This window comes from Humulus lupulus, chromosome 3 (genome assembly GCF_963169125.1).
Source record: "Humulus lupulus chromosome 3, drHumLupu1.1, whole genome shotgun sequence".
NCBI classification, from domain to species: Eukaryota; Viridiplantae; Streptophyta; class Magnoliopsida; order Rosales; family Cannabaceae; genus Humulus; species Humulus lupulus.
Window position 1 is genome coordinate 283,924,186 of NC_084795.1, and position 12,288 is coordinate 283,936,473.

Consider the following 12,288-nt stretch of genomic DNA (forward strand, 5'->3'; position numbering starts at 1 on the left):
GAAGTGAAGTGAGACATGGCTGAACTTGTGATCGGTGCTTTTCTCTCTGCTTCTTTTGATTTTTTGCTGGAAAAGATTGCTTCTCCTTATGTTGAGGAGTTCTTCTTCAAGGGAAATAAAAGTTGTGTTTCTGAGAGGCTTTTCAAGTTGAAGTCAACGTTCAACTGTCTCGCTGCTGTTCGTTTCGAGGTGGAGAACAAGAAAATCAAAAACCCTGCTGTGGAGGAGTGGCTGGACGATCTTCTCGACGCTGTGGATGATGCTGAGGACTTCTTTGGCGATGTTGAATATGATGCTCTCAAACCGAAGAAAGCTGCTGAGTCAAGGAAAGCAAGAAGAAAGGCAAGTAAGTTACTCTCTCGTTTCTTCTCCAAACCTTCGAATTCAATTGATCGTAAAAGAAACACCGATATGGAAGAGATTCTTCTGAGATTGGAGTTGTTGGCAAATCAAATTGGAATCTTGAATCTAGAAAACAATGTTGTTGAGGTGAAACCATCAGAAATGTTGTTTGTTAAGACTTCTCTGCCAGATGAACCTGAAGTTTATGGTAGAGAGAATGACAAGGATGCTTTAATGAAGTCTTTGATATCAGATGATGTAGGCAGTGATCAAAACATATGTGATGTCATTCCCATAGTGGGAATGGGTGGGATTGGAAAAACTACGCTTGCTCAAACCCTTTTCAATGATGAAGAAGTGATGAAGATGTTTGAACTTAAGGTCTGGGTGTACGTTTCTGATAAATTTGATGCCATGGCTGTGACAAAAACTATTCTTCAACAAGTAGCTCCGGATGATGCTCGTATTGACATGGATTTGAATTCGCTTCAAGTCAATTTGGCAAAGAAGTTAAAGGGAAAAAAGTTTTTGATTGTTCTAGACGATGCTTGGGCGGATGATTATGTTCAGTGGAAGGAAGTGATGAAGCCTTTCAAGGATGGAGCCAAAGGCAGCAAAATAGTAGTAACAACAAGAAACAAGACAGTTGCGGATAGCATTGGAACTGTTGATCCACACTATCTTAAAGAATTATCAAAAGATGAGTGTTGGGAACTATTTGCAAAACATGCTTCTCGGGGAAATCTTAATATGTTTATTGAGAATCCAAGATTGGAAAGTATTGGCAGAGATATTGCTAAGAAATGTAATGGCTTGCCTTTAGCTGCTAAAGTTCTAGGAGGCCTCTTGAGATCGACGTTGGATGCTGAGAAGTGGGAACAAATAGCAACAAGTAATATTTGGGAGTTGACAGATAAAATGAGCAAGATTCTTCCTGCGGCCTTAGAAGTGAGCTACCGCTATCTTCCTGCACACTTGAAAAAGTGTTTTGCTTATTGCTCAATATTCCCAAAAGGCTATAGATTTCAAAGACAGGAACTAGTCTTAATATGGATGGCAGAAAATCTCGTGATGCATTCGGAGGGGAGTAAGAGAATGGAAGAAACTGTTGATGAGTATTTTGATGAATTAATATCTATGTCGTTTTTTCAACTGGGAATCGATTACATTTCTGAGCCGTATTTTGTTATGCATGACCTTATAGTTGATTTGGCTAGAGTTGTTTCTGGAAAATATTGTTGTTTGTTAGAGCATAATGAAGATATTGATAAGATTGAGAAGAAGACTCGTCACCTTGGATGTGCCACGGAAGTCCTTTGTTATGGTGATAAGATATCTACTTATGATTTTAAAGCTACTCGTTTGCGAACCCTTTTGTCAATAAGATCTGGTTTTGGTGGTTCATTGGTTCCTAAGGAAGTAGTGCACGATTTGCTGTCGAAGTTGAAGTGTTTGAAAGTTTTATCTTTTCGTGATTGTGGTATCACTGATTTGGCTGATTCAATTGGTGATCTAAAATATCTTCGCTATTTAGACCTTTCTGGCACCGACATTGTGATGTTGCCCGAATCTGTAACTCTATTGTACAATTTACAGACATTTAAATTAGAAAATTGTCGTCTACTTGAAACTCTCCCCAAAGATATGCACCTCCTCATTAATTTGAGACATCTTATTATCAGGCAAGAGGTGTCATATGACTTTGGGTCGTTGAAAGAGATGCCAAGCCAAATAAGTAAATTGATAAATCTCCAAATGTTGACAACATTCGTTGTGGGAAAGGATAGTGGTGCTAAAATAAAAGAGTTGGCAAAACTTTCAAGTCTACGCGGAGAACTTTCCATTCAGAAGTTAGAAAATGTGGCCAATATTACAAAAGCATCGGATCAAGTCAATGTACTAAATAAGAAGCAACTTGAGAAATTGAGTTTGGTATGGACTGCTGATGATGTTGATCCAAAACATGGAGAGAGTGTGCTTGAAATGCTTTCACCTAACACAACGTTGAAGCAGATCAAGATTCTTAGTTACCCTGGCACAAAATTTCCAAATTGGATTGGGGATGATTCGTTCAGCAACATTGTTGACATAGAGCTTAGTGGGAGTCAGCATTGCTCCAATTTACCACCACTTGGGCAACTACCTTCACTAAAAATTCTTCACATTTCAAGTTTTCATTCAGTAACGACTGTGGGTGCTGAGTTTTACGGGAATAGTTCTGCGAAGAAGCCATTTTCATCATTGGAAACCTTAAGGTTCGGCTTCATGTCATCATGGGAGCAATGGCATTCAATGCAAACTGAAGATGCAGCAACATATGGAAAGCTCAAAACACTTGAGATTTCTTTTTGTCCTAAGCTCATTGGGGATTTGCCTCGCTTCCTTCCTTCATTAACAAAGATTCAAATTGATGCAGATAAGCAGTGTGCTTTAAATATCCCAAGATTACCTTGTGTCACAGAAATGGGAATTAAAAAATTGGAAAATGTGGAATCATTGTACGAGGCAATAAAGGCAATAAATCCTTCTTCTTCGACTGGAAGTTTGCTTACCACTCTCATTCCTCTTCAGTCACTTACTTTGAATAACTGTGGGTCATCCTTTAGATCCTTCCATATGGATTTATTTCCCACTCTCCGAACTCTTAAAATAGAGGACTGCCATTACTTTGAAGCCCTCTCAATGTCCGATGGTCAATGTCAGGAACTAACTTCTCTGACTATCTTTAACTGTCCTAGCTTTGTGTCTTTCCCAAATGGTGGACTTATTGCTCCCAAACTGAGTGACTTGAATATCAATTATTGCCCTGAATTGAAGTGGTTGCCTGAGAAGATGATTTCCCTCTCATCTTTGAAATCTTTGGAAATGAGAGGTTGTCCGTTGGTAGAGACTATTCCTGAAGGTGGTCTGCCCATTAGTTTGTCTAAACTTGGGATATACTATCATCAACTTTTGAGGATAAAATGGAATTGGCAAACATTACCCAATCTCAGGAATGTTACAGTTGACGGATATAAAGAAGATTTGGAATCATTTCCGGAGAAAGGACTACTGCCTGCCACTATCACCTCTCTTTCTATCGATGGATTTTCAAAACTTAGAGGCCTGGACAAAAATGGGCTGAGTCAACTCACCTCCTTGCAACAACTTGACATCTGGTTGTGCCCTGAGTTGCAGACATTATCAGAAGAAGGGTTTCCAACATCCCTCAGCTCTTTGCATATATGGTCTTGTCCTCTGCTGAAGAAAATTTACGACACAAAGGACAGTGAGAATAAGGAGTACTGGAGAAAGATTAGTCATATACCAGATGTCAAATTTTATTGAGCTTGCATTTACCACAAGTCACATCCCAATCTTTCACACAACTACTCTGAATGTTAAATCAAATAATTGAGGTATGTATTTGCTCTTTTTAGGCAATCTCAATTAATTGATTGTTCTCTTTGTATTTTTCTTCTATTAATCGTTGATCTATAGAGATAATAGTTATCGGTATTGTTTTACATATCCTCAAAACTATTTGTTAGTTATTGCAGAATTACTATGAGAGCTACAACTGTTGAAATCCATATCAGTTCAGAATGGACCAAAATATCAAAATGGGAACTCAGGTTAGCAAACTTCAATACAAAAGTTTCAGATTTTATTTTTCTGGCTCGAAACACATTTCATATGGAAAAAGACATCAAGCAAGTAAACCATTTTCTTACTTTTGATCTCAGGTGTCACCCTTATGATATTCAGTAAAATAATTAATGAAAATTGAAAGCCTTAGCCATCCCAGTCATAGACATGTTTGTTTACATAGAGATGTGATTATTTGTATCAACAACATCATTTTTTGCTTTTATTTTTCAAAGGCCAAAGTTTCGTTGGAGAATATTTGTAGAGAAGTTCTTGTTTTGTCTCTGAAATTTACAAAGATTCTATGCTTTTGCCTAATTACTCCATGATGAAATTTATGTGTATCTATCTTTACTTTTGCAGAGCAATATATTCACAGCTAGATCAGCTTCTGTCACGGAGTAATTTTACATTCACAAGTCTATGGATTCATTTCAAGAGATGGAAGTGTACTAGCCCGGAATTTTTATTTTATTTTATTTTACATTTTATTTTATGTAAGACAAATTTTGTGAATTAATTTTTATTAAGAGTTCGAATAATAATTAGTGAATATTATTTTAACTAAATTTTAACTTAGAGGTCTGAATAAAAATGGGCTTAAACATGGCTACTGTTCCTTTTTGTCGAATGGGGCTGACTTGGTTTTGCAGGAGTTTAGAGAGGAAAACTCTTAAGAATTTTGATTGATTATCGAAAAAGAAATATACAGCTAGCTATAGGATTTATTTTTTTTAAACATTCTATTATATCAAATTAGTAATCTGCTGGTTAAATGGAGTTAATTTTATGCTTTATAATAGCTCTCTATATGTTAATGAATTCTCATGCACTAATCACAGCATTTTGCATTTTCATGATTAATTGGTAGTTCCAGCCTAAAGATTCAGAGAGGAAAACTTTAATAATTTTGATCGACTTCAATAAGAAATATACAGCTAGCTAGGATGTATATATATATATATATCTATATAGATCAGAACATGGAAACAACTATAAATACTCAAGTGCTGCTCTTCAGTTTTTCTTTAATGATTTTGGTTTCCTGTTATACTTAGATACTTTCTTTGGTTAGTGTCTGAGCATGTTTTTGATGATTTTCTTGGCAAAATAATATCCTCACAGAGAAGAAGTTCTCCTAAGGAAGTCTGGGATTGAATATCATGTTGATCCTTAATCCTTAAGCAGCCCAAACACAAGTGTTAGAGTCCATGTTTCTGCCTAATTACTCGATGATAATTTCTATGCGTGTAAGCCTTTACTTTTGCATTGCAATTCATAATTGTATCAGTTTCTATCACTAATTCAAGAGATGGAAGGCAATGATTTAATGGTCTTAGAGGGCAACTGTGAATTGGTCAACTTATTTTTACTGTTTTATTACAAATAGGGAGTACAAAAGATTAAGAGACATTAAAAAGTTTCCTTGTAATTGTTTCAGAGTCATTTTGCTGAAGTTAGAGTTACGTTGTAGAGTACCCAGAAGCTGTTGCTAGAGAACAAAGTTAGGTGAACAGTTGAGATTGAGTTTCAACCTTAGTTGCAATCCGATCCGATCTATATATATATATTTTTATAATTCTTTGTTGAATGTGGAAAGTGGTGTAAAATTTGCTCTTCTTATAGCTAAGATGAGATCTATTGTTAAATCCAATAGAGACATCATCAGAGGTGAGGAGCAATTGATTTGAGATACTTGATAGCTATGTTCTTTTGGCAGTTGGTTGATTTAACCTCAAAAATACCTCCACCGACACAAACTACTATAAATAAAGTAAAAAAAGAAAAGATCAAAACTGATAAATTATCACTCTTAAACCTGCAGATTACTAATTTTAGCCATTCTATGGTGGTGATATTTTGTAAGCTAGAAACTCTTACATTATAGAATGCTTCAAAGCTCCTCCCTTTGATTTTTCTTGTCTCTTTCATGTTGTGGATGATATCTGCATCAGATTCATTCAGATAGACATTGGGAATAATTAAAACTGAAAAGCATGCATGATTTGGCAGAAGGTGTCAACCAAGATTGAAAATTTTACTTACCTTAATCATTGATGATGAAGTAGTAGTAATCACAAGGATAGGATGTTTCATATCTAATACAAACTAGTAAACATCAAACATAATAAAATTGCTAAATCCAACGAATTAAGTTGAGTAACATTAAAGAATGGAACTGACAAGATATGATAAATATTAAATTACTGGAATCAAACTATATTTGCTCTTAAGAACCATTTCATGGAACGACATTGTACAGGGATTTCTTTGTACAGGGAAGTGAAGTGAGAATATTATAGAAGAGGGTGACACCATTGTTTTGTGCTACCATTACAGATTAGTGCAGAGGAGAAGAACCAGCTCTATATATCATCTTGGTGTTTGCATTCTATTATTGTTCTAATATTCTCTAGTTCAATACTGTTCGAATTTCTGGTTTGAACAAGTGCTGTCAGTTTTGCTTTCTTGGTTGTATGCATTATCTATTGCAGGTTAGATTGAAGTCTAGAAGATGTGTGCTAAAGAGAGGTAGGTGTGGTGTTTGATTGAGTGACTATATAGGGACCTTGTTGACTCTGCTGCCTTGGACGTAGGACCTGATTATTTACGACATCCCTCTGCTATTTGAGTATAATTGATTGTCCTCTGCTGAAGAAAATTTACGACACAAAGGAGAGTGAGAATAAAGAGTACTCGAGCAAGATTAGTCACATGCCACATGTTGAATTTATTTGAGCTTGCATTTACCTCATTCAGACAACTCTGAACATTAAATCAATTAATTGAGGTATGTATTTGATCTTCATATGCATTTATTTTGTTTGTTCAGTTTTATTCTCTATTTTTATGACTTCTTCATTTTGATGATTTCAGCTTCACCATGCTTTCACCACTTAACCAATTCCTAATGGTTAAAGTCTGGCTTTAGCACATTCCCAGGTTTGTTTTACATATTGTTATTCGGATGCTAACTGTTTTATTTAGTCATATTTAGTCATTTTCTTAATTAAAGCTTATTCAACACAAGTGCACCTTTTGCTTTTTCATGGACAAGTGTTTCGGTTTAAGTATCGTTTGTTTTCTAAAGAGAGCAATATTATCTCAATCATACAAAATAGTGTTACTGTGTATGGTTTGTTATGGTAGATATTCTTATGTATTGCTCACTTTGATTTGACAGGCTTTATGCAAACTGAGAATCTAAGATCATTACATTTGAATTGTAAAGAAGGAAGCTTGCTGAAATCAGTTGCCAAATTAAAGGTCTTAGCTAATTCTGTTATTTCTGTTTTCTTAACTTAGTTTTTTCAAGTGTGTAAAAAAGGGTGTCATCTCTCTTAGAATTTTACTTACTGATCATTTTGTAATCAAAAGCAAGAAAAATTTGAGCGTGGTGTGTGAATACAAGAGAGTTTAGAGTGTTGTGAGTGGTGTGTGAATATATCTTGATGTACATATTCTATTATTGTTCTAACATTCCCTAGTTCAATTAATAGACCCAATAATTGCGGCATAAGTAGCCAATGTTTGGGTTTTGTACGCGGGATAGACCCAATATTTATTTTTAGTAGCAAAAGTATCCAAAGTCAGTAAAACTGTAATTCCGTCAGTCTCCTCCATTAGGCAGACACGTGTCATGTTTTTATTGGTCCAAATCATAATTATTTTTAAAAAATTATTGAGTTGGACCAATCACGAAGTGACACGTATTGGTCCAGTCATCACAAAACGGAAACGGAACCTAACGGAGGAGGCTGACGGAATTACAGTTTTACTACTTTTGCCACTAAAAATAAATATTGGGTCTATGCCGCGTACAAAACCCAAACATTGAGTACTCATACCGCAAATATCCCTTTTAATTATTATTCCTACTCTTAATAAAAAAAATTTACATCTTTACATAAAACACAATAAATAAATAAAAACACTAATCAATTAAAATAATAATAAAAAACAAATTATCATAACTACTAGTTTATTTTTTATTATATGTTGACGTTATGTTTTAATATACGACAAGACTTTGTTTTGTAATTTATTTATATTGATAGTTGGAATATATTATTGTCATAATACAGGCTGTTATTGCTTAGATCAAGGAGATGAGCTCTTCCACCAATATTAATATTAATACATTATATACAATTGGATGAATATTATAACATAAAATGAACAACTCAACTTTTGATAAAGAATCATTATACTCTTCTTTTATCATTTCGTTGTCATTACAGTGATATTTTCATATTGCCATTGCTTTAAGTTTTTTGTGAATCTTTAACAATACTGAGTTAGCTACTGAAGTGAAGTGAGACATGGCTGAACTTGTGATCGGTGCTTTTCTCTCTGCTTCTTTTGATTTTTTGCTGGAAAAGATTGCTTCTCCTTATGTTGAGGAGTTCTTCTTCAAGGGAAATCAAAGTAGTGTTTCTGAGAGGATTTTCAAGTTGAAGTCAACGTTCAACTGTCTCGCTGCTGTTCGTTTCGAGGTGGAGAACAAGAAAATCAAAAACCCTGCTGTGGAGAAGTGGCTGGACGATCTTCTCGACGCTGTGGATGATGCTGAGGACTTCTTTGGCGATGTTGAATATGATGCTCTCAAACCGAAGAAAGCTGCTGAGTCAAGGAAAGCAAGAAGAAAGGCAAGTAAGTTACTCTCTTGTTTCTTCTCTAAACCTTCGAATTCAATTGATCGTAAAAGAAACACCGATATGGAAGAGATTCTTCTGAGATTGGAGTTGTTGGCAAATCAAATTGGAATCTTGAATCTAGAAAACAATGTTGTTGAGGTGAAACCATCAGAAATGTTGTTTCTTAAGACTTCTCTGCCGGATGAACCTGAAGTTTATGGTAGAGAGAATGACAAGGATGCTTTAATGAAGTCTTTGATATCAGATGATGTAGGCAGTGATCAAAACATATGTGATGTCATTCCCATAGTGGGAATGGGTGGGATTGGAAAAACTACGCTTGCTCAAACCCTTTTCAATGATGAAGAAGTGATGAAGATGTTTGAACTTAAGGTGTGGGTGTACGTTTCTGATAAATTTGATGCCATGGCTGTGACAAAAACCATTCTTCAACAAGTAGCTCCGGATGATGCTCGTATTGACATGGATTTGAATTCGCTTCAAGTCAATTTGGCAAAGAAGTTAAAGGGAAAAAAGTTTTTGATTGTTCTAGACGATGCTTGGGCGGATGATTATGTTCAGTGGAAGGAAGTGATGAAGCCTTTCAAGGATGGAGCCAAAGGCAGCAAAATAGTAGTAACAACAAGAAACAAGACAGTTGCGGATAGCATTGGAACTGTTGATCCACACTATCTTAAAGAATTATCAAAAGATGAGTGTTGGGAACTATTTGCAAAACATGCTTCTCGGGGAAATCTTAATATGTTTATTGAGAATCCAAGATTGGAAAGTATTGGCAGAGATATTGCTAAGAAATGTAATGGCTTGCCTTTAGCTGCTAAAGTTCTAGGAGGCCTCTTGAGATCGACGTTGGATGCTGAGAAGTGGGAACAAATAGCAACGAGTAATATTTGGGAGTTGACAGATAAAAGGAGCAAGATTCTTCCTGCGGCCTTAGAAGTGAGCTACCGCTATCTTCCTGCACACTTGAAAAAGTGTTTTGCTTATTGCTCAATATTCCCAAAAGGCTATAGATTTCAAAGACAGGAACTAGTCTTAATATGGATGGCAGAAAATCTCGTGATGCATTCGGAGGGGAGTAAGAGAATGGAAGAAACTGTTGATGAGTATTTTGATGAATTAATATCTATGTCGTTTTTTCAACTGGGAATCGATTACATTTCTGAGCCGTATTTTGTTATGCATGACCTTATAGTTGATTTGGCTAGAGTTGTTTCTGGAAAATATTGTTGTTTGTTAGAGCATAATGAAGATATTGATAAGTTTGAGAAGAAGACTCGTCACCTTGGATGTGCCACGGAAGTCCTTTGTTATGGTGATAAGATATCTACTTATGATTTTAAAGCTACTCGTTTGCGAACCCTTTTGTCAATAAGATCTGGTTTTGGTGGTTCATTGGTTCCTAAGGAAGTAGTGCACGATTTGCTGCCGAAGTTGAAGTGTTTGAAAGTTTTATCTTTTCGTGATTGTGGTATCACTGATTTGGCTGATTCAATTGGTGATCTAAAATATCTTCGCTATTTAGACCTTTCTGGCACCGACATTGTGATGTTGCCCGAATCTGTAACTCTATTGTACAATTTACAGACATTTAAATTAGAAAATTGTCGTCTACTTGAAACTCTCCCCAAAGATATGCACCTCCTCATTAATTTGAGACATCTTATTATCAGGCAAGAGGTGTCATATGACTTTGGGTCGTTGAAAGAGATGCCAAGCCAAATAAGTAAATTGATAAATCTCCAAATGTTGACAACATTCGTTGTGGGAAAGGATAGTGGTGCTAAAATAGAAGAGTTGGCAAAACTTTCAAGTCTACGCGGAGAACTTTCCATTCAGAAGTTAGAAAATGTGGCCAATATTACAAAAGCATCGGATCAAGTCAATGTACTAAATAAGAAGCAACTTGAGAAATTGAGTTTGGTATGGACTGCTGATGATGTTGATCCAAAACATGGAGAGAGTGTGCTTGAAATGCTTTCACCTAACACAACGTTGAAGCAGATCAAGATTCTTAGTTACCCTGGCACAAAATTTCCAAATTGGATTGGGGATGATTCGTTCAGCAACATTGTTGACATAGAGCTTAGTGGGAGTCAGCATTGCTCCAATTTACCACCACTTGGGCAACTGCCTTCACTAAAAATTCTTCACATTTCAAGTTTTCATTCAGTAACGACTGTGGGTGCTGAGTTTTACGGGAATAGTTCTGCGAAGAAGCCATTTTCATCATTGGAAACCTTAAGGTTCGGCTTCATGTCATCATGGGAGCAATGGCATTCAATGCAAACTGAAGATGCAGCAACATATGGAAAGCTCAAAACACTTGAGATTTCTTTTTGTCCTAAGCTCATTGGGGATTTGCCTCGCTTCCTTCCTTCATTAACAAAGATTCAAATTGATGCAGATAAGCAGTGTGCTTTAAATATCCCAAGATTACCTTATGTCACAGAAATGGGAATTAAAAAATTGGAAAATGTGGAATCATTGTACGAGGCAATAAAGGCAATAAATCCTTCTTCTTCGACTGGAAGTTTGCTTACCACTCTCATTCCTCTTCAGTCACTTACTTTGAATAACTGTGGGTCATCCTTTAGATCCTTCCATATGGATTTATTTCCCACTCTCCGAACTCTTAAAATAGAGGACTGCCATTACTTTGAAGCCCTCTCAATGTCCGATGGTCAATGTCAGGAACTAACTTCTCTGACTATCTTTAACTGTCCTAGCTTTGTCTCTTTCCCAAATGGTGGACTTATTGCTCCCAAACTGAGTGACTTGAATATCAATTATTGCCCTGAATTGAAGTGGTTGCCTGAGAAGATGATTTCCCTCTCATCTTTGAAATCTTTGGAAATGAGAGGTTGTCCGTTGGTAGAGACTATTCCTGAAGGTGGTCTGCCCATTAGTTTGTCTAAACTTGGGATATACTATCATCAACTTTTGAGGATAAAATGGAATTGGCAAACATTACCCAATCTCAGGAATGTTACAGTTGACGGATATAAAGAAGATTTGGAATCATTTCCGGAGAAAGGACTACTGCCTGCCACTATCACCTCTCTTTCTATCGATGGATTTTCAAAACTTAGAGGCCTGGACAAAAATGGGCTGAGTCAACTCACCTCCTTGCAACAACTTGACATCTGGTTGTGCCCTGAGTTGCAGACATTATCAGAAGAAGGGTTTCCAACATCCCTCAGCTCTTTGCATATATGGTCTTGTCCTCTGCTGAAGAAAATTTACGACACAAAGGACAGTGAGAATAAGGAGTACTGGAGAAAGATTAGTCATATACCAGATGTCAAATTTTATTGAGCTTGCATTTACCACAAGTCACATCCCAATCTTTCACACAACTACTCTGAATGTTAAATCAAATAATTGAGGTATGTATTTGCTCTTTTTAGGCAATCTCAATTAATTGATTGTTCTCTTTGTATTTTTCTTCTATTAATCGTTGATCTATAGAGATAATAGTTATCGGTATTGTTTTACATATCCTCAAAACTATTTGTTAGTTATTGCAGAATTACTATGAGAGCTACAACTGTTGAAATCCATATCAGTTCAGAATGGACCAAAATATCAAAATGGGAACTCAGGTTAGCAAACTTCAATACAAAAGTTTCAGATTTTATTTTTCTGGCTCGAAACACAT

At 36.0% G+C, this 12,288-nt stretch overlaps 2 protein-coding genes across 4 annotated transcripts; both read left to right on the plus strand.

Moving 5' to 3' along the window:
* On the plus strand, nucleotides 1-3,956 carry LOC133824829 (putative disease resistance protein At3g14460). Of its 2 annotated transcripts, none has more exons than XM_062257813.1 (2): nucleotides 1-3,740; nucleotides 3,873-3,956. In XM_062257813.1, exon 1 carries the CDS (start codon nucleotides 16-18, stop codon nucleotides 3,667-3,669), a length of 3,654 nt encoding a protein of 1,217 aa, XP_062113797.1. In that variant the 5' UTR covers nucleotides 1-15; the 3' UTR covers nucleotides 3,670-3,740; nucleotides 3,873-3,956. The 2 variants fall into 2 exon arrangements, with proteins under 2 accessions (XP_062113797.1, XP_062113796.1); XM_062257812.1 differs by having other exon boundaries at nucleotides 3,882-3,956.
* A 4,298-nt stretch (nucleotides 3,957-8,254) lies between these two features.
* Nucleotides 8,255-12,232, plus strand: LOC133824832 (putative disease resistance protein At3g14460). 2 transcript variants are annotated; one of them, XM_062257814.1, is made up of 2 exons: nucleotides 8,255-12,016; nucleotides 12,149-12,232. In XM_062257814.1, exon 1 carries the CDS (start codon nucleotides 8,292-8,294, stop codon nucleotides 11,943-11,945), a length of 3,654 nt encoding a protein of 1,217 aa, XP_062113798.1. In that variant the 5' UTR covers nucleotides 8,255-8,291; the 3' UTR covers nucleotides 11,946-12,016; nucleotides 12,149-12,232. The 2 variants fall into 2 exon arrangements, with proteins under 2 accessions (XP_062113798.1, XP_062113799.1); XM_062257815.1 differs by having other exon boundaries at nucleotides 12,158-12,232.
* The last annotated feature ends 56 nt before the right edge of the window (nucleotides 12,233-12,288 follow it).